This window comes from Erythrolamprus reginae, chromosome 3 (assembly GCF_031021105.1).
Source record: "Erythrolamprus reginae isolate rEryReg1 chromosome 3, rEryReg1.hap1, whole genome shotgun sequence".
Lineage (NCBI taxonomy): Eukaryota > Metazoa > Chordata > Lepidosauria > Squamata > Dipsadidae > Erythrolamprus > Erythrolamprus reginae.
Window position 1 is genome coordinate 172,894,757 of NC_091952.1, and position 20,547 is coordinate 172,915,303.

Below are 20,547 nucleotides of genomic sequence, written 5' to 3' on the forward strand. Positions count from 1 at the left end.
TTTGCCTGCAAGACAGAGGACATGAAGAGGAAAAAGGAGGGCACTGTCTTTTGTCAGACATCTGGAAACCTTGATTCAAATTAAGATCATTTCATCAGCTGAGTTCTTATCCTTTTCTTGATCTCCACTTCTTCTGTGATCTGCTTGTTTGTGGTTTTAACCATCCCAATTTTCCAGAGCATTGGGTTAAAGAAGTTTTAGACTGTTTTTAATTGTTGGTTTTAAATTGTTTAGATTGTTTCTTAAGGAGTTTTTATATTACAGTCTATGTTTTACTTTTTTTGGTTATGAGCCATCCCGAGCCCCTCAGGAGTTGGGCAGCATACAAATTCAAATAGATAGAGATAGAGAGAGAGATAGAGAGAGAAAAGATAGATAGATATAGATAAGAGAGAGAGAGAGAGAGATAAGATAGATATAGATAGATGAGAGAAGATAGATAGATAGATAGATAGAGATATATAGAGAGAGAGATAGAGAGAAAAGATAGATAGATATAGATAAGAGAGAGAGAGAGATAAGATAGATATAGATAGATGAGAGAAGATAGATAGATAGATAGATAGAGAGAGAGAGACAGAAAAGATAGATAGATATAGATAAGAGAGAGAGATAAGATAGATATAGATAGATGAGAGAAGATAGATAGATAGATAGATAGATAGATAGATAGATAGATAGATAGATAGATAGTCAGTCTTCGGAGAGGGGCACCATACAAATCTAATAAATTATTATTATTATTATTATTATTATTATTATTATTATTATTATTATTATTATTATTAGATAGATAAGACAGACAGACAGACAGACAGATTCTTCGGAGAGGGCGCCATACAAATCTAATAAATTATTATTATTATTATTATTATTATTATTATTATTAGATAGATAGATAGATAGATAGATAGATAGATAGATAGATAGATAGATAGATAGATAGATAGATAGATAGATAGATAGATAGATTCCTTGTGCAGGAAGAATGGACGTGAAGTGCAATTTAAACGCCAAAAGTAATTGGAAGTAATTGCTCTTTCTGAAGTTATAGATTCCTTGTGCAGGAAGAATGGACGTGAAATGCAATTTAAACGCCAAAAGTAATTGGAAGTAATTGCTCTTTCTGAAGTTATAAATGTGCACAACAAGGTGGCCAAAATGTGGTTATGGCTAGCGATGTGTGAATATAATCTAATCCAACCATTCCTTTACGGTTCAGCGTGTATTTTAAAAAAATAAAAATTAAAGGAAAGAAAGGCGTTCGCGAAAGCCGAGACGCCGCTTGGGAGAAAGACAGAAAAGTAAGCGAGGGCCACGCCCGCTTCTGGCCCGCTGACAACCAGGGAAGAGCCGACGCGATCGGGGATCGCTTGCTTCGGTCTACCGTGGCCGGCTGCTGCTGCTGAGTGGCGGCGTCGGCGGCGATGGAAGAAGCGCAGGAGCCGGGAAGAGGAGACGCGGCCGAGCGGGTCTCGGCTCCCGCCCCGCCGGCCGAGGACGGGGGAATCTCCCTGCACAATTTCTGCGGGCGTTTAGCGGAGCAGCTGGTGCACTTCCACGCCATGCGCCTGCAGGACTCGCTCTTCCTTTGGGTCGGGGACGGGCCGCAGCTCAGCAACTTGGCCGTGGCCATGTGCACCCCCCGCGTGAGTCCCGGACCTTTTGCCTCTCTGGGGTTGCAGTCTGGGGTGATGGGGGTAGAAGAAGTTGCAGATGATGGGCTTGGTACTGCAAAAGTGGAGTAGCTGCCGGTTGGATCCCGACACAGCTAGCAGCCATCCCCCCTTTTATTTATTATAGTTGGAAGGGACCTTGTAGGTCATCTAGTCCAACCCCCTGCTCAAGCAGGAGGCCCTATTCCAGGGGCAGGCAAAGTTGGCTCTTCTATGACTTGTGGACTTCAACTCCCAGAATTCCTGAGCCAATCATGCTAGCTCAGGAATTATGGGAGTTGAAGTCCACAAGTCATAGAAGAGCCAACTTTGCCTACCCCTGCTACCATTTAGGATAAATGGCAGTCCAATCTCCCCTTGAAAGTCTCAAGTGTTGGAGTGCTCACACCTTCTGTTCCACTGGTTGACCACTCTCACGGTCAGAAAGTTCCTCTTTATTTCCAGGTTATCTCTCTTTGGTCAGAGCTTCCATCTAGCCCTCTGGTGCTTTGGAAAACAGCCTGACCTCCTCCTCTCTGGGGCAGCCCCTCAAGTATTGAAACATTTCTCTCATGTCACTCCTGGTCCTTCTCTTGGCCAGATTGTCCATGCTTAGTTTAATAATAATAATAATAATAATAATAATAATAATAATAATAATAATAATAATACAACAGCAACAACAACAACAATAATAATAATAATTGATTGTTAGAGTTGAAAGGGACCATGCAGGTCATCAAATGCAACCCCCTGCCTGAGCAAGAAACCCTACAGCACCCCAGCCCAATGGCAGTCCAATCTCCTGTTGAAAGAGTTGGGGAGTTCACAACCTCCACGGGCAGGCTGTTCCACTGGATGATTGCTCTGACCATTAGGAAGTTCTTCTTTATTTCCAGGTTGAATCTCTACTTGGTCAGCTTCCAGCCGTTGTTCCTCGTCCGACCCTCTGGTGCCCTGGAGAATAGAGCGACCCCCTCCTCTCTGTGGCAACCCCTCATATACCTGTATGCTGCTATCATGTCCTCTCTGGCCCTCCTTTTCTCTAGGCCAGTGTTTCCCAAATGCTGGCTGGGGAATTCTGGGAGTTGAAGTCCAGATATCTTCGAGTTGCCAAGGTTGGGAAACACTGCTCTAGGCTATCCATGCCCAGTTCCCGCAGTCTCGCTTCGTAAGTCTTGGTTTCTGTTCTGCTGGCGTGTGCCACACACCCTTAATTACAGTTTAATTAATCCAAGCAGACACACACACACAATAGAATGTTCTTTATCAACAGAAGAGAAGAAAAAACTCCCTTTTAAACTTCAAAGGGATTTCCTGTACAAACAAAGCACACTTTAAAGACAATCCAAGAACGAAGTCTAGTAATAAATCCAATTTACTAACCCAGTAACTGGGAATTGGCTCACATCTACTGTTGTCCAAACGATGATAAACACTCACAATGAATTATAGTCCAGAGTCCGGAAATTCAAAAAAAGTCTTGAATATAATCAGGAAACAGCAGGTCACGGTCGTCTTGACGAACTAGCAGCTCTAATTACTGGAGCCCCACCCAACCACAGGTGGCCTCTCTTATCTCCTACAATATGTCTTAAGTTCTCTCCTATGCATAGCTCTACGCATGCGTGGGTCTGTCATACGTTCCTCCTCTGAATCCAACGAAGATAAGGGAGATTGATCTCCTGGGCTGTCAGCCAAGCCCCCCTCTTCCATCTCACCCACACTTCCTTCATCATCGGATAATTCACTAGCTGACTCTATTGGGAGCAAAACAGGCCTGTGACATGTGGATGTTTCCCCCACATCCACCTCCACATTCCTTGGGGCAGGACTGGGCCAGAGCTAACCACAACAGTTTCAAATCCCCTAATAATTTTGGTTGCCCTTTTCTGCACCTTCTCCAGAGTTTCAATGTCTCTTTTGAAGTGTGGTGACCAGAACTGGATGCAGTACTCCAGATGTGGTCTGACCAGGGCGTAGTAAACTGGTATTAATACTTCCCTGGTTTTGGAGTGTATTCCCCTGTTGATGCAGTTTAGGATAGTGTTGGCTTTTTTGGCTGCTGCTGCACATTGCCGGCTCATGTTTGGTTAATTATCCACCAAGACTCCGAGATCTCTTTCACAGTCACTACTGCTAAGTGGGGTTTCTCCTAGGCTGTAACCGTGTCTAGATTTTTTTTAACCTAGGTGAAGGACTTTGCTCTTGTCGACGTTGAACATCATTTTGTTAGTGTGGGCCCACAGTGTTAATCTGTCTAGGTCTTTCTGTATTTTGAGCCTGTCCTCTAGGGTGTTGGCTACCTCCGCCAGCTTGGTGTCGTCTGCAATAAGATGATTGTAGTGTATTAATTTATTATATTATTTTACAGTGATCCCTTGATTTTCGCGGGGGTTGCGTTCCCAGACTGCCCGCGAAAGTCGAATTTCCGCGAAGTAGAGATGCGGAAGTAAAAACACAATTTTTGGCTATGGACAGCCAAAAACTACCCCCGCGCACCCTTTTCCAAGGCCGGGCTTGAAGTTGGGGGCGGGGAGCGACGAAAGTGCAGAGGCCGGCAAAGATTGTTTTGAATGTCGGCCGCCCCCGCCCCCCAGCGAGAGAGAGAGAGAGAGAGCAAGAGGGGGGGAGAGTGGAAGGTAGAGAGAGAGAGAGAGAGAGAGAAATGATAGAAAAAAGGGGAGAAAAAAGAGAAATGAGAAAATGATTGAAGCAGAGAATGACAGGAAAGAGAGAAAGAGAGAGAAGTGACTCTTGGTGATGACATATGACATCATCGGGTGGGAAAAACCATGGTATAGAAAAAAAACCGCGGAGTATTTTTTAATTAATATTTTTTTAAAAACCGTGGTATAGCCGTTTTGCGAAGTTTGAACCCGCGAAAATCAAGGGATCACTGTATACGGGATTTTATAATCTGTAAGCTGCCTTGACTCACCATGGTGGGCTGTATAAATTCCCTAAATAAATATTTTCTTTCTGAGCAGAGGATCTATGTATGGATGCATAGAATTGCTCCTAAAACCTTTTCTTTGTTCCAGGACTCCATTCCAGCATCTACCTTACTTTTTGGCAATGCTTCTGACAATACCTCAAATTCTTTAGCTCAAAGACTAGGTATTTATTTTATTTATTTATTTATTTATTTAATCAGATTTGTATGCCGCCCCTCTCCGCAGACTCGTATGTATGTGCATGGATTTTTAAAAATTAACATAGAGAAATGGAAGACAAAAATCTATGACAGCATGATACAAAAGTTAAAAAAAACCCTAATGGCTGATATTAAATGGGATCATCATAAATTTTGTGAGCTTTCAGCAATCATTGAGCATGTTTATTATTATTGTTTTAATTTGGGTGGGGAACTATGGCCCCTTTAATGACTTGTGGACTTCAACTCCCAGAATTCCTGAATTCTCATGCTGGCTCGGGGATTCTGGGAGTTGAAGTCCACAAGTCATAAAGAGGCAACAATTCCCCACCTCTGCATTAAAACAACAATAATAAACATGCTCAAATATATTCCTAGATATTCCCTGGGGATATTAAAAGCAGTTCAATTCCTGTTTAAAGTAAGCATTTTATCTTGAAGAACTCCGAAAACTTCATGTGGAGAATTTATCCCAAATGTATAGCAATTACCTTCCAAATTCACACCCATTTATTGTCAGCAACTATGAACTTGGAACTGTGGGAAACAATGATTTGATTTCTGCTATGCCTCCCTTCAAAGGTTGATAGACTTGTGCTTTGTTTATGTTTTAGCCAGCAAGACTAAAAAGCAGATTTTTGTCAGCTATAACATTCAAAATACGGACAGCGGCTTCATACTACTTGTGGAAAATCGTATCAAGGAGGAAATGACAACATTCCCAGACAAATTTTAGTTTGGGATAGTCACTTTTTTTGTTTATATTTGTTTTTTTCAAAGTTTTTTTTTTTAAAAAATGTCCCTGGGTTATAATATTTGGGATGGCAAAATGCATTCAGTGTAACCGAGCTTGTTTTTGAACTAATGAATGAATCTACATATATAATGAAAAGGAAATAAGTATTCACCTCTTCCTGTCCGGAGAATATAGAACTGGAATAAATGCTGCAATATTTGACAGATGTCGCCACCTACTGTTTTTGCGTGATATGACATGGATCAGTTTTGAATTTTCCAATCTTATGTGCTTTAGTTCCGTAGCATTCAATGATAAGATGAATCTGTTCAGTGGAATGTATCTGGTTTGAAATGGATTCATTGCAGAATATAGGCCCGTAGCAAACCAAGGCAAGAAAAAATGACGTATGGGTTTTTCGGACTATAAGACACACTCCCCCCCCCCCCAAAAAAAAAGTGAGTGGAAATATCTGTATCTGAGTGAATGTTGCTGAAGGCCCGCCTACCCATTGGCCCCCACCTTTCAGACTCTGCCTCCCAACAATTTGCCTCCTTGCAGCAAACAGTCTGATTTAGCTAGAGCAGCTGATTGGCAGCTTGCTTCACCTTCTGGAATACCAACGATCAGCTATTCCAAGCTGTGGGAATCGCTGCTGTCCATCAGCGCCATCGTCACTGCCACCTATTGTTGCCTCTGCCCCATTTTCGGCCTCCGTGCACCCCATTTTCGACCTCCAGGTGTGCCGTTTTTGGCCCGTTCCAGGCAGCGGGGAATGGGATGTGCGGAGGCTGAAAATGGGGTGCATGGAAGCGGTGATAGATGGCAGCTGTTATGGATGGCGTCAGCCCTAGTGAGTGGTGGCAATCTCTGCAGCCTGGAACAGCTGATTGGTAATATTCTGGGAGGCGGATCCAACTGCCAATCAGCTGCTCATGCTAAATCAGGCTGTGCTGAAGCTGACCAGGCTGTTTGTCGTTTGCTGCAAGAAGGCAAATTGCTGGGAGGCTGAAGCAGATTTATTTTTTTCTTGTTTTCCTCCCACAAAGCTAAGTGCGTCTTATAGTCCGGAGCGTCTTATATAGACCGAAAAATACAGGAAAAACTTACTCAATGAGTGTAGTCTTAATAACTTCCCTAGCAATTTTTGATGGCATGACGTACAATGGGATTGACTACTTTCCCATTGTGTGAGGACCAGTGGTGAGCAGGCTTACATTAAAAAAAAAAGAAACGGGTAGAAGAACATCTGTGAGATGAAGCAGAAAAGGAATCACAGGCTCTTTCCCACAAACCTGAATTTCAATATATAAAGTAGAACAGATGTAGATTGTATTGCAAAGAAAACCATTGTCAAATTTAAAAAAAATAAACCACTATGTAATATTTACTGAATCTGCTTTGTGATTCATCCATTAAATCAATAACAAAAGAAGCTACATTTCAGGCAGATTTAGTGAAATTAATAATAATAATAATAATAATAATAATAATAATAATAATAATTTATTAGATTTGTATGCCGCCCCTCTCCGAAGACTTGGGGCGGCTCACAACAACGATAAAAACAATATTATAATGGCACAAATCTAATATTAAAAAACTAAAGCCCTATCATAATTAAAAACCAAGCAGCACATACATACCAAACATAAATTATAATAAGCCTGGGGAAAAGATGTCTCAAATTCCCCATGCCTGGCGGTATAGGTGGGTCTTAAGTAGTTTACGGAAGACAAGGAGGGTGGGAGCAGTTCTAATTTCCGGGGGGAGTTGATTCCAGAGGGCCGGGGCCGCCACAGAGAAGGCTCTTCCCCTGGGGCCTGCCAGACGACATTGTTTAGTCGACGGGACCCGGAGAAGGACAACTCTGTGGGACCTTATCGGCTGCTGGGATTCGTGCGGTAGCAGGCGGTTCCGGAGGTACTCTGGTCCAATGCCATGTAGGGCTTTAAATGTCATGACCAACACTTTGAATTGTTAGAATGTTTTCCTGATCCAGGTCTGGATCCCCTAAAATCTACCAACGGACCACCAAGAGGCCTCTGGGAGCCTAAGTTAAGAATCCCTGGTTTACAGTGGAAAATTCAGTAAAAGGCTTGTAAGGAATTGTGCTCCTTATGTCATATTGAGACCCTCTTTCCCCCTAGGCCTTTACAATTCTATGCATGGTATGTATGTATGTATGTTTGGTTTTTATATTAATGGGTTTTTAATTGTTTTTAGTATTAGATTACTGTTAGCCGCTCCGAGTCTCCGGAGAGGGGCGGCATACAAATCCAATGAATGAATGAATGAATGAATGAATGAATGAATAAATGAATGAATAAATAAATAAATAAATAAAGGTTAACGTTCATTGCAACTGAGAGAGCAAGTTTAGAGGCTATTTACTGTTTGGGGACAGGATTTAATATTGCAGGACAAGTTTGTGTTGTGTTGTTTTGCTTTCCAAATCTCCAAAACCTATACTTTTAAGAAATTCAAATCTACCCTGTTAGATAATGGCAAAAGTCCAGTATTCTTTGCCTCAAGCTGCAAAATCAGTTGCTCTGAATCATAACTGACTTTTTGTGTGTGTGACTTTTAGGAGTTTTCTCTGGGAGTATTAAAGCTATTGAAGGCTTCAGTGGCCATTTTCTTTATTTGCAGTATGTCATATACTGTAACATAAGGGAGTACTGTATACCCTCTCAGATTTTAAGTAAATATTTAACTGTGTCTTTTCATGTGACAACACTGAAGCAATGACACTTGGCTACAATGTAAAGTGGTGAATATACAGCTTGTTTAACAGAGTAAATGTGCTGTCCTCTCAGAATAACGCAACACGCAACCATTAATGTTTAAAATGCTGGCAACAAAAGTGAGGTTGAGGGGACAACACATTTACACTGTTATACAAACTGTATACTTACTACTTTACATTGTAGCCAAGTGTCATTTCTTCAGTGTTGTCACATGAATAGGTACACTTAAATATTTACAAAACCTGAGGGGTTTTTTGTGTTGTCACATGAATAGGTACACTTAAATAAGTACACTTAAATATTTACAAAAACTTATGTGACATACTGTACTGTTCTGCCGGGCTCTCTGGTAGGAGCCTCCTGAAAATTCAAGGGTACAAATTTCAGACACACACATGTTTGAAAATTCAAAACAATGTTCTTTATCACAAAATTCAAAATAAACTAAGCACTCTTTTTGTATTGCAAAGAGCATTCGTCCCAAAACAACCAGGTAGTCTGTACAATTTCCCTTAAGCAGTCATTAAGTACTTAGCAGCTGTGAAGAAACTTCACACCCCTTCTTCTTCCACCAAGTGAGACAGACACACACACATGTTGCTCTGCTTTGGTTTCAAAGGCGTGAAAAATCAACAAAGTCCAGAAAACAGCAACACACGATTCCTGAAGAGCTGCGATCAGATACTCTTCCACAACGGCCAAACCCACACACCGCTATTTATAGCAGCAGCTCTAATTACTGGAGCCCCACCCAAACACAGGTGGCCTCTCTTATCTCCTGTAATATGTCCTTACTTGGTCTCTTCTACGCATAATTCTGTGCTTGCGTGGGTCCAAGACGTCTTCATCCGAATCAATGGAAGATAAGGGAGATTGACTGCCTGGGCTGTGTGCCAAGCCCTCCTCTGCCGAGTCACTCCCACCTTCTTCTTCGTCCAAGGAAACTAAACTCTGAACTGACTCTGTCGGCAATAACTCAGGCCTATGACATGTTGAAGTTTCCCCTGCATCCACCTCCCCATTCCCTGGGGCAGGAGCTGGGCCAGAGCCAACCACAACACTGTACATAATCCTCCAGCTCCTGAATTTTAACAGGTCATTCTTAGCAAGGCAAGGAGCGGCATGGTGGCCCAGTGATAAAGCATAAAAGCTAAAATATCTGCTGGGTGTTAGGAGAAGCATTTGGCTTCATACAGTCACCCTGATTCTACCCCGAATAGAAAAAAGGGAGATATTCTTGGAAAGACAAGGGGTGGGGGAGGCGTGAGAAGCAACTTTGGGCAAAGCAGAATCTGTAAACAGTGCAAATTGGGGTAATCCCCATAAAACAGATGAACACTGAGTCCAGCAATAATGGAGCAACGTCTTTTATTCCTGTACATTTACATATAAAGTTGTTCAGTAGGTACAACGGGTGTAACATCATGCAGACATTTAGCTTTTAAGACTGTTCTCCAGTAGTTGATTGTTAAGCTTGTGCTATGAAGAAGCACCAACTACTCATGATAAAAAAAAAGTACAGTAACAACGATTAGTCAAGAAAACATCATCAGAAATTGAGGGAAAGGGCGGGGATGTCATCCACTACAGACATAGCACACTACTCTGTTCCAAAACATTTTCACACGGTACATTGAAAAAAATGAGGTTTTGTTAACTTTTATTTTTTTTAAAAAAAAATCAAGTGTGAAACACATTCAACACTTGTCTTTCTATCCCAGCTACAGATGCAACTTGATATGACATTCAGAGTTCATTTTAATGGCACTTCTGAATTTGGTGACTTTTTCTTCTTCTTTAGTTTGGCTTCAGGATCTGGCGACATAAATAGTTGGTAATTTAAACATCAATAAAAACAGAACAAAAACGGAGCCAACAATTCAGAATACAGTAGTACCTCTAGATACGAGTTTAATTTGTTCCAGAACGGAGCTCGTATGTCGATCAATTCGTATCTGGAACAAATGGCTTTAGAATTTGTTTTTCCCCCCGCCGAGATAACCAGAAGCAAGGATTCTTGCACCACCTAGTGGAAGCTCGGCTCGTATCCCGAATTTGAGCTCGGGTGTGGAACAGAAATTTCGCTCCCGTCGTGGCTTGTAACTTGGAATACTCGCATGTGGAGCAGCTCGTATCTAGAGGTACTACTGTACTCGTAAGAGTTCATTCTTGCAATGATCCATAACAAGGTTCTCTTGGAATGCTCAGTTTTGATCAGAACTTTCTCGCTATTAAAAAGGTTTCTAATAAATTATTTTCAAATACACCTCCCCAAAAATGACTCGACTCGAATTACCGAAAGCAGAAGTAGAAAAATTGAAGTGGACAGAACAGATACTGATGGTCTCCCTGTTTGGATAAATATGAGGATTTGTTTATTTTTTTTTCTCTTTCAGGGCTAGGTAACCTGCTAGGGCTTCCTAGCTGAAAGGTCTGACTGTCATGCTTGTTAAGATCTCTCTCTGGTTTCCTTAGAAATTGCCAAACAAGATATGCCTTTTTTTCCCTTCCAGATTTGGCAGGAACTAAGGATTTGATCTGTTTTCTGCAGCAGTCAGTTTTCAGGCATGCTTGTGCTAAAGCTGGTCTTGAAATCTGTGCAACTAGAGAGCATCCCTGCCCTTGCACACCCCATTGCAACAGCTTGTAGGCGATGCAGCAGAAGCTGATCCGAATAGAGCACATTATGTGGTTCTGCAGATTGTTAAGTTTCAAAGCTGCTGCAGGGAAAGGCCGTAGTGGCACTGGTGTGTTGTTGCTTGGTCTCCACAGGACAAAATGGCATTGGGTACACGATCAGTTTCAAATGGTCATTTTTAATAGAGTTTTCAAGCCATTCTCACATTATACCAGGGTCACCCAGAAAATAATGCACCACATTTTTTTTCTCAGCCTGCAGTAATGGCACAAATGCGAAACTTTAGATATACATTATTTGAATTGTGTAAATTTTGTGTTTCTTCAGATAGCGTAGCTACAGCAGTGTTTTGAAATGGCGTCTGTAAGTGATGTATGTTACAAACAGTGTGTCATTGAATTTCTCACTGCGGAGAAAGAAACTGTTGGGAACATTCACAAATGTTTGTGTACAGTTTATGGAGAATCTGCAGTCGACAGAAATACGGTTAGTCGCTGGGCACAGAGGGTAGAAGACGGTTCGGCAGAGCTCCAAGATTTGCAGCGTTGGTTTGTGACCAGAACAAGGAGTGGTACCGACAGGGCATACCCCCCTTCGTGTCTTGCTGGAGGAAGGCCATAGAATGGGACGGAGATTACATGGAAAAATAGGGGGTGTAGAAGAAACATTGTTCTTTCTTGTGTGTAAGTTTCATTGTGTTCAATAAATAATTGTTGAAGAAAAAAAATGTAGTGCATTACTTTCTGGGCGACCCTTGTACAATGGGTATGGTCATGGCAGTTGAACCACATTGATGCTGCAGTATATGTGCACTTCTGCTGAACCTAGACCCATTGAAAGGAATGGCCACATGACCCACAGTCCCATTCCCATTTTTCAATAGGTGCCAGTGTTCTTGTTGGAGACTGGAGAAAGGCTTTTCCTATTAGAGAACAATATTTTTAACTCCTTTTTAAAAAAAACCCTTAGATTTAATACACGTACAGTGATCCCTCGATTTTCGCGATCTCGTTCTTCGCGAAACGCTATATCGCGATTTTTCCCACCCGATTACATCACTCTCTTCCTTCCTTTCTCATCTTTCTTTCTCTCTCTCTTTCTCTATCTTGCTTCTTCCTCTCTCACACTCTCTTCCTCCCTCTCTCATCTCTTTCTTTCCTTCTCTCTCTTTCTCTATCTCTCCCCCTCTTGCTGGCGGGCAGCGGGCGGCGGGCGGGCGGTGGGCGGGCGAGCGGGGGCATCAGCGAGGAAGACCCAGGGAAGGTTCCTTCGGCCGCCCAGCAGCTGATCTGCTCGGCAGCGCAGCGAGGAGCCGAATTGGGGTTTCCCCTTTGCGTGGGCGGCGGGGAAACCCCGATCTTCGTCTGCTCGCTGCTGCTGCGCTGCCGAGCAGATCAGCTGCTGGGCGGCTGAAGGAACCTTCCCTGGGTCTTCCCCGCCGCCCACGCAAACTCCACCATCTGCGCATGCGCGGCCATGAAAAAAAGGGCGCGCATGCGCAGATGGTGTTTTTACTTCCGCAACCCTACATTGCGAAAAATCGATTATCGCGAGGGGTCTTGGAACGGAACCCTCGCGATAATCGAGGGATCACTGTATTGCCATTCTGTCCCAACTGAACATTCAAACTGGCTTACCGTTCAAAACAACAGGAAGGGGAAAAAACAGATGCCACCCAGTTAAAGACAGTGTTGTGCTAAAACGGTATGATGGAGAATGGATCCTTGTGGTACATGGCTCGTTCTTGCTGGCCTCCATTCAGTTTTGAAGAGCAGAAAGACCTTAAAGCCTGATTTTCAGACTTAGCAAGAAGAACGAAGCTGTACACCACCATACCTGCAATATTTCCCATGCCGGAAAAACTAAAACATCAATAATGCCTAATAAATAAATATAGCCAAGTCCTGCGAGGCTGCCTGACCGTTGGTCAAAGTTCCAGACCTCAAGTCTGTGTTAGGGATCGCTGCCAACATCTATGGACGATGCTAAAGCTGTAAAAAACAGAAGACCTGTCCAAATGCTTGATAGGCTGCCATAAGTAGTTGATTTTCCAGAAACAACCTGGGGGCCAAGTATGTAGTAGTCCAGTCTTAAGAAGAATACTTGAATGGGAGGCTATGGAAAAATATTGCCAATTGGTTTGCTATGAGCAAGCCTCCAGCAAAGTGCAGCTTATTGGAGGGGACAGCAGCAGAGACACACCGCACCACAACGGTAACAAACTTCTGTGAGTCCTTGGAAATGGATCAAAGTTCAGGTAGGTCAAGCCCTATGAGTAGCTTTTGGAATCTAGGGTTGCACTTGAGCACATTTAGTGGAATCCTCTGGTCCCGTGGATAATTTTATGCCCATTTACTTCATCCCCAAATAATTTAAAATTTAGGCATGCAACATAATTTATTAGAAACATGTTCTACAAAACTGTCTTCAACAATATTGCCATGAGGACTCGACTGACAGTCTTCAGTGAGGCAAATTGCAAGGAAAGTTGGGCACAAATAACAACACATTAATTCCAAATACCAGATTTAGACCAATATAATAAAAAAGCACATCTTAAAAACAAATCTTTTTTTTTTTAGTATCACCAAGTGCTCCTCTCGTCTTACAATATACAATCTCCAAATGTTCGCTTTCTGCTTGTTTGTAAAGTTAAGGAGCGTCGCATCAGAAAGTGGTGAGGATTGTAGATGACAGAATGAACACAACAGGGACTTTGAACCATGGTAAAATGCAATAAACTCCCTATATTAGTGCATGGTTGTAGTAAAGAGTACTGTATATGTACAGGAGTGGGGAATTAAAAAAAGGTACTCCACAGCATACAGACTGCAAAAGTGCTCTGTGACTTGGAGCCTGGATGTCAATAATAAATCCCTCTTCCCCCCAAAAACACAAGGCCCCACTCCACTGAAAAATAAATTTATACTAGAAACTTGCTGTTCCTGATATATCACTTAATAACAAGCATCATATAAAAGGCAAAAGGCGTCACACAGATTTGGCACATGAATACTGCACAATTCAAAGGGCTTATTTTTTTGAATGTGATGTCCAAGAGTTTAATGGAGGAGGGGTGGTCATATTGTTAAAACCAGACAATTTACTAGAGTGTGCAAAGAAAAAAAAAGGTTGGAAAAGCAAGTTCTACTGGCGTGAACACAGCAGTAGCAACTGAAGGGTGAAACTCAGAGTCCTGAAGCTGAGCTACCCAGTTACTTTACGCTTCCCTCCACATTAGACTTTACAAAGGATTTCCCCATGCTTTTTATTCTGTGTAATGAGAGTTAGCAGCTTTATGACATTATTTTCTCTTTTCAAGTATTTCAAAAGTTTCATCTCTTCTGCGGAACCATTTTGCCCATCAACATTGGAAGCTGTGTGATACTTGCTACTGGTCTATATCTACATCAGGGATGGAGAACGATGGCCCCTTTATGACTTGTGGACTTCAATGCCCAGGATTCCTGAGCCAGCCAGGCTTGCTCGGGAATTCTGGGAGTTGAAGTCCATAAGTCATAAAGGGGCCATCATTCCCCACCTCTGATCAATACAAAACAGGTCTGACAGGAGAAGTAAGGAGATATACAGAGAAGTCAACAGACAATATACAGAAAGAAAAAAAGAGAGAGAGAAAGAGGGGAAGGAAAGAAAGAGAAAGAAAGAAAGAAGAAGGAAGGAAGGAAAGAGAAAGAAAGAAAGAAAAAGAAAGAAAGAAAGGGGCATAACAAGGAAGGGTGCACAAAAGTGGGTCCCTAACACTTTACCCACAAATGCAAACTATACATCAAACAAAATGACCACCAGGTGAAGAGCTGTACACATCACCCCATTGGCTGCTGTGCTGATTGAAATGGCAGGCCTATTGGGCTATCAAGTCTCATGATGGCGATATTAGTTTTTTAAAAAAGGGAGTAGGAATAGTTTAACTAGCCACAAGTTCAGATCTTCTTGCATGAAGCTGACATTCTAGTGACTCCTGCGTAAGAAGCAGTGCTGAAACAGGCAAAGCTACAGCAAGAGCAGAGATTTAAATTGCCAGCAGATATTATTGATGAATCTGTAGGGGAAGAGGAAGGAAAAGATGTTCTGTTCCGTTAGCTTCCTGCTCTTAAACACAGCTGCTGATGAAGAAGAAGCAGTGAGTTTCAAGAGGAGTTACCTTCAAGTTTACTTAGGACCAGGGAGTTAAGAATCTATTTTCAGCCCCAGTGATCATATGGGTTTTGGCTTTTATTTATTGTAGGGTAATAAAAAATAACAACGACGAAGAATCCTACAAGAGCACTTTGGATTTTGCGTTGGTCCACTTATGGCGGCCATTTTGTAAGGTTTCAATAGTAAAAAGGGGTAGCTGGCTGACAATATATGCAAACTTAGAAAAATAATTACTTCGGATATCACATGGAGGATGCTCCAAAACCTTCTTAAGGGGGGCCTTTTCAATTAGTTACTTGTTGTTTTTGTCTGTATCCCCCCCCTCAAACTTCATTATTTAAGTCATTGCACTCATCCATTAGAATCAAACAGGGTGATGATGTTGGGGCTGCCTTGAATTCCAGCCCATGGCTTCTGGGACAACCAGTAACTATTTTGCCATCATTTTCCCTCCTTCTCAGCTTGGAGGTAATTTTCTTAAAAACATTACCTCTTCCTTTTAAAAAATAATTCTTGATAGTGTTTATTATCGAGTAGGGCTTCTTCCTGTTCTTAATTAGCAGACACTTGAAATAATCTTTCCCACTTAAAAACCTTATCCATTTAACCTGTACTTGGAAAAAAAATTACCTCCTTGTGCAGAGCTTTTTATTTTTTTTACTGTAAACAGCAATTTACACATGGATTCCTCAACTTCTAAATTAAGAGCTGTTAAAAATGCCCCAGGGTTTTCTTTCTGCTACTTAAAACACAGTTGTAATTTACTTTTATGTGCACACTTTCACAGTCGGTAGGACTAGAAGGTTGGAAGGAGGAAATATTATCTGGAGAGATCAAGGGGAAAAAAAGATGGCTCGAAATGTCATTAGCCAACAAATTCATTGTTGCAGCAAGAGATGCCTCATACCCCTAGTAAAAACACAAAAATAAACAATAAAATGAAACCAAAACCATACCACATCATGATTTCTTTCTTGGAATGGCTGCTGTTCTTGAGAGTAACATGGCTTCATGTTTATGGTCAACAAGGAAAGAAGAACAGAATAAAGTGCATTCATGGGGAAAATCAACAAAATAAATAGAACTATGTCATGGCAGGAAAATAAAAAATAAATGGACAGTGATCTCCAGCCAGGTTTTCTGAAGATGTATTTCCCCCCATTACTGTGCCTCAAAGCAATTTATATCCCCATCACAGATTTATAGTAGTGGCTTTAGCAGCAGAGTCTAATTTCCCTGTATATTCATCCCTTCTTCTCAATGGTTTGTAAATCTTGGGTGAGAAGCAAACCTACAGCTAAATGCTCCTCTTCCTCCTCCTCTTACATTGCTTTCATCCCGTTGGCAGTGACGGTCTCGGTCACCCCATCATTCACGGTTGCCGAGTCATGGAGGCCCGAGTAATCTTTAAGTTCAGAGTTCGTCAGCAACAGGGGCTGCTCCCCCTTCTTATGCGGTATGAGAGGCTGCCGGGTATAATGTTCGCCATCTGGAATGTCCTCTGGCAAGTTCTGGTTTTTGCTCTCGGGCAAGAGGAGGATGCAGATGATGCAGATCAGGGTGCAACACGCAAAAATCACATGGTGGAGGAAGTAGCCTTTCTGGTTGTGAAGCTCCATGATGGGCGCGGTCAGCATCCCAAAGCCTGCGCTAGCCAGGACGAGGCCAAGGCCGCCACCCCTGTGGAAGGAAGCAGAGTTCTTCAGTATAGGCCAACTGTCTATGCCAGTGTTTCCCAACCTTGGCAACTTGAAGATATTTGGACTTCAACTCCCAGAATTCCCCAGCCAGCGAATACTGGCTGGGGAATTCTGGGAGTTAAAGTCCAGATATCTTCAAGTTGCCAAGGTTGGGAAACACTGGAATAGAAGAATAGTTAATGCATGTCCGTAGACAAATACACAAGAGGGAGGAGGGCATTTAAAGTTATTCTACTAATAACATAAATTAATATATTAGTTTTAATAACATTTTTTACTGAATGCTGGCTGGGGAATTCTGGGAGTTGAAGTCCAAATATCTTCAAGTTGCCAAGGTTGGGAAACACTGGTCTATGCAGTATGGTAATAACATAAGAATAGCTGCACTTGAGCATCTGCTTTCATGGTACAGCCCCACCTCATCTCATCTCTCAATTCGGCTATTTTATCTAATTCTTTGGCTTAACACCAAATACAGTGGTACCTTTACTTACGAACTTAATTTGTTCCGTGACCAGGTTCTTAAGTAGAAACGTTTGTAAGAAGCAATTTTTCCCATAGGAATCAATGTAAAAACAAATAATGTGTGTGATTGGGGAAACCGCAGGAAGGGTGGAGGCCCTGTTTCCTCCCAGGAGGTTCCTAGAGAGGCCCCATGGAGGCTTCTCACCGCCTTTTCCGGCCCTGTTTCCTCCTAGGAGATTCCTAGAGAGGCCCTACAGAGGCTTCTCCATGCCTTTTCCATTTACAGTTTCGGAGACTTGGGTTTGTAAGTGGAAAACAGTTCTTGAGAAGAGGCAAAAAAAACGTGAACACCCGGTTCTTATCTAGAAAAGTTCATAAGTAGAGGCGTTTGTAGGTAGAGGTACCACTGTATATAAAAATGTTTTTAATACTAAAAAACTGAACACAATTTGCAACCATTGAAGAATTACAGTAAAAGTAGAAGAGGAAAACTTATAGAAAAGAACCTTTAATTACCATATTTTTCGGACTATAAGATGCACTGGTGCATAAGACGCATCAAGATTTCGAAGATGTAAGTAAGAAAAAAAGTTTTTGTCCTCCCTGACTCCCAGGAGCATTCTGCAGGCCTCCCAAAATCCCTGTCCTTCCCCCACCCTTTTTTTTTTGCAAAAAAACAGGCTTATTTTCATAAAAATGGGCTGTGCAGAGGGTTTGGGAGGTCTTTAGAATGCTTCACAAAAACATTGTTTTTGTGAAAAATGGCTCACTTTGCAAAAACAGAGATGCGTTTGCCTTTTCCTAGGACCTAGGAACACTGCAGGCCTCCCAAACCCTCTGTGCACCCTGTTTTGGAAAAAAATTGCCCATTTTTCATCAGTTTTTGCAAAAAATGGGGTGCTAGGTTTGGAAGGTCTGTAGAATGCTTCTGGGGGCTTGGGAAGGCAAAATCGCCCCTGTTTTTGCAAAAAGGCCCATTTTCTGCCCATTTTTCACAAAAACAGGGGTGTTTTTGCTTTGGGACTAATTTCCTGGAATATAAAAATCATTATATCCTTGACCCCAAAAGAAGCCAAGAAGCTAGTCCTCTTACTATTGACTTTTTAAAATATTTGGTTACACAGTACATGAAAGAACCAAAGGTGGACTATAGCCAAGTCTGAGGACTTATGTTCACTTGTTGGTTTCCTTCTGCCAAAGGTGCTAGGGGTCATCAAAGCAAAAGGAGTAGCTGATTGGCTAATAAGTGACAAGAAGTGTCAAGAATTGGCCACAGCAACATTCATGGAATTTGAACATTTCCTTCAAGAAATATTTTCAAAAATCAAATAAAATCTTACTTTACCAAGCTAGTTTATTCCATTTTTAGTACTCTATCCCTGTGAGATATTGTATATAACATATATGCTTTGCAGATTTTTGAGTAAAATGCACACAAAATCGAACACTTGTGTATAGGTGAAATTTACCCCATAACTCGGTTATAGCCATAATCAGCAGAAATGAGGAACTATCACAATGAAGTGTTCCGTTGTCTGCTTTAAATCTGCATTTATCATTAAGTACAATCCAAAATTAGGTAAAATATGTTATTAAAACTAATATATTAATTTATGTTATTAGTAGAATAACTTTAAATGCTCTCCTCCCTCTTGTGTATTTGTCTACGGACATGCATTAACTATTCTATTCCAGTGTTTCCCAACCTTGGCAACTTGAAGATATTTGGACTTCAACTCCCAGAATTCCCCAGCCAGTATTCGCTGGCTGGGGAATTCTGGGAGTTGAAGTCCAAATATCTTCAAGTTGCCAAGGTTGGGTGGGAAACACTGTTCTATTCCACTGACCAATGTTCGTTTTCTATCCTACCAAAAACAGAAGCTTGGAGCTTATGTAATTCTTTGTGTTACCACTAGAGAGCAAACTTTCCTCAAATTTGTTTTATAAGAAATATAAGGAGCCAGGTTACTGAAAAAGATATACTGATGACAGACTTAACCTCCATGCTTCTCATTTTTCTCAGTCACATTTTATATCCACTATAAATTTAAAAGTCCTTCAGGAGCTGTCATTTTTTAAAAAATATTTCTTTTAGCTAATGAATTAAGTACATTACACAAGACTGTGTAGACCAATGACAATATTGGGCTGGATCCAAATGCAACAAATGTAATGAGGGATGTTTTAATGACACTGATTTCTTTTTAAAAAATGTTGTCTAAATGTGCCTCTCTGGATTAAACACCTTATTCAGAATAAAATCATCCATTGATCAAACAGAGGAGGACGGAACAATTTATATCCACATTTTCCACACTATCCATGAATTCAGATACATTTGTTGTATCTACATTTACTTAAGGTCAGCCTCTAAAGTTACTTTATTTTTGTAAGGAAGACACCAAATTAATGTATTTGCCCTTTTCTCTATCTTTTATCTCTCTGTAACAATCCTCTTGAGATCAAGTGATCACATTGTTTCATCTCCTGAAATTCAGTCTGTGGAATTTATTATTTATTGACTTCTAGTAGTGCTTAAAATCAGGAATCTCTCCGAATATATTGGCTTCTACAATAGGCTTTTTTTTGGTGAAAAATGTTTTTATTTATGTAGAATAGAATAGAATAGAATTATTTATTGGCCAAGTGGATTATTATTATAATATTATTATTATTTATTGGATTTGTATGCCGGAGAGGGGCGGCATACTAATCCAATAAATAATAATAATAATATAATAATAATAATAAAGTGTGATTGGGCACACAAGGAATTTGTCTTTGGTGCATACGCTCTCAAAAAACCATTTGGGAGCATTTCACTGAGGCCGCCTTTGTCGGCGCCATCTTGGATCTTAGGAAGTTTCCAAAAGCTGTTCCTATACTTTCATGGAATATACACATATACTTCAATGGAATAGGAATAAGAATCACTCCCAAATAATTTTAGGGAGTATTCTCTCACACATTCTGAATGCTATCTCTCTCCCTCTCTGAAATTACTTGAGAATGATTCTCACCTTCCTTTGATTTTTTCTGCTTGTCCTCTTTGCACAAGCAATAAAATAAAGGACAAAAATAAATCCAGGTTTTTCTATCCCAACGAAGAGAGAAAATGTGGGCTAATGCTGGACTAGAAACAGGGAGAGGCAAGTTCTGGTCCTTCCCTCGGACAGAAGCCAGCTGGATGACCTTGAGCAATCACTCTCTCCACCCAAATCAGCAAGCTAAATGAAAAGCGCATTACATACAGATAGGCTTCCCTGAAACAATGAGACAAGTTCTTTC

The 20,547-nt window shown here is 41.3% G+C and overlaps 2 protein-coding genes across 2 annotated transcripts in view; one reads left to right on the plus strand and one right to left on the minus strand.

The window, feature by feature from the left end:
* The first annotated feature begins 1,054 nt into the window (after positions 1-1,054).
* Positions 1,055-6,940, plus strand: PSMG4 (proteasome assembly chaperone 4). The gene is made up of 3 exons (XM_070747177.1): positions 1,055-1,649; positions 4,700-4,775; positions 5,427-6,940. The coding sequence occupies exons 1-3, from the start codon at positions 1,428-1,430 to the stop codon at positions 5,546-5,548; spliced, it is 420 nt and encodes a 139-aa protein (XP_070603278.1). The 5' UTR covers positions 1,055-1,427; the 3' UTR covers positions 5,549-6,940.
* Positions 6,941-13,314: 6,374 nt separating this feature from the next.
* Positions 13,315-20,547, minus strand: part of SLC22A23 (solute carrier family 22 member 23) — a 137,198-nt gene continuing 129,965 nt past the window's right edge. The window contains exon 10 of the mRNA XM_070747178.1: positions 13,315-16,774. Coding sequence (XP_070603279.1) covers positions 16,417-16,774 — 358 coding nt within the window. The 3' untranslated portion in view covers positions 13,315-16,416. The remainder of the gene's footprint in view (positions 16,775-20,547) is intronic.

What these genes read in the sequence shown, in the direction of transcription:
- PSMG4 (XM_070747177.1), top strand. Translation starts at nt 1,428, where the DNA reads ATGGAAGAAGCGCAGGAGCCGGGAAGAGGAGACGCGGCCGAGCGGGTC. An exon ending in TGGCCATGTGCACCCCCCGC is followed by an intron (nt 1,650 to 4,699) that starts GTGAGTCCCGGA and finishes TCTTTGTTCCAG; the next exon opens with GACTCCATTCCAGCATCTAC. An exon ending in TTCTTTAGCTCAAAGACTAG is followed by an intron (nt 4,776 to 5,426) that starts GTATTTATTTTA and finishes TTTATGTTTTAG; the next exon opens with CCAGCAAGACTAAAAAGCAG.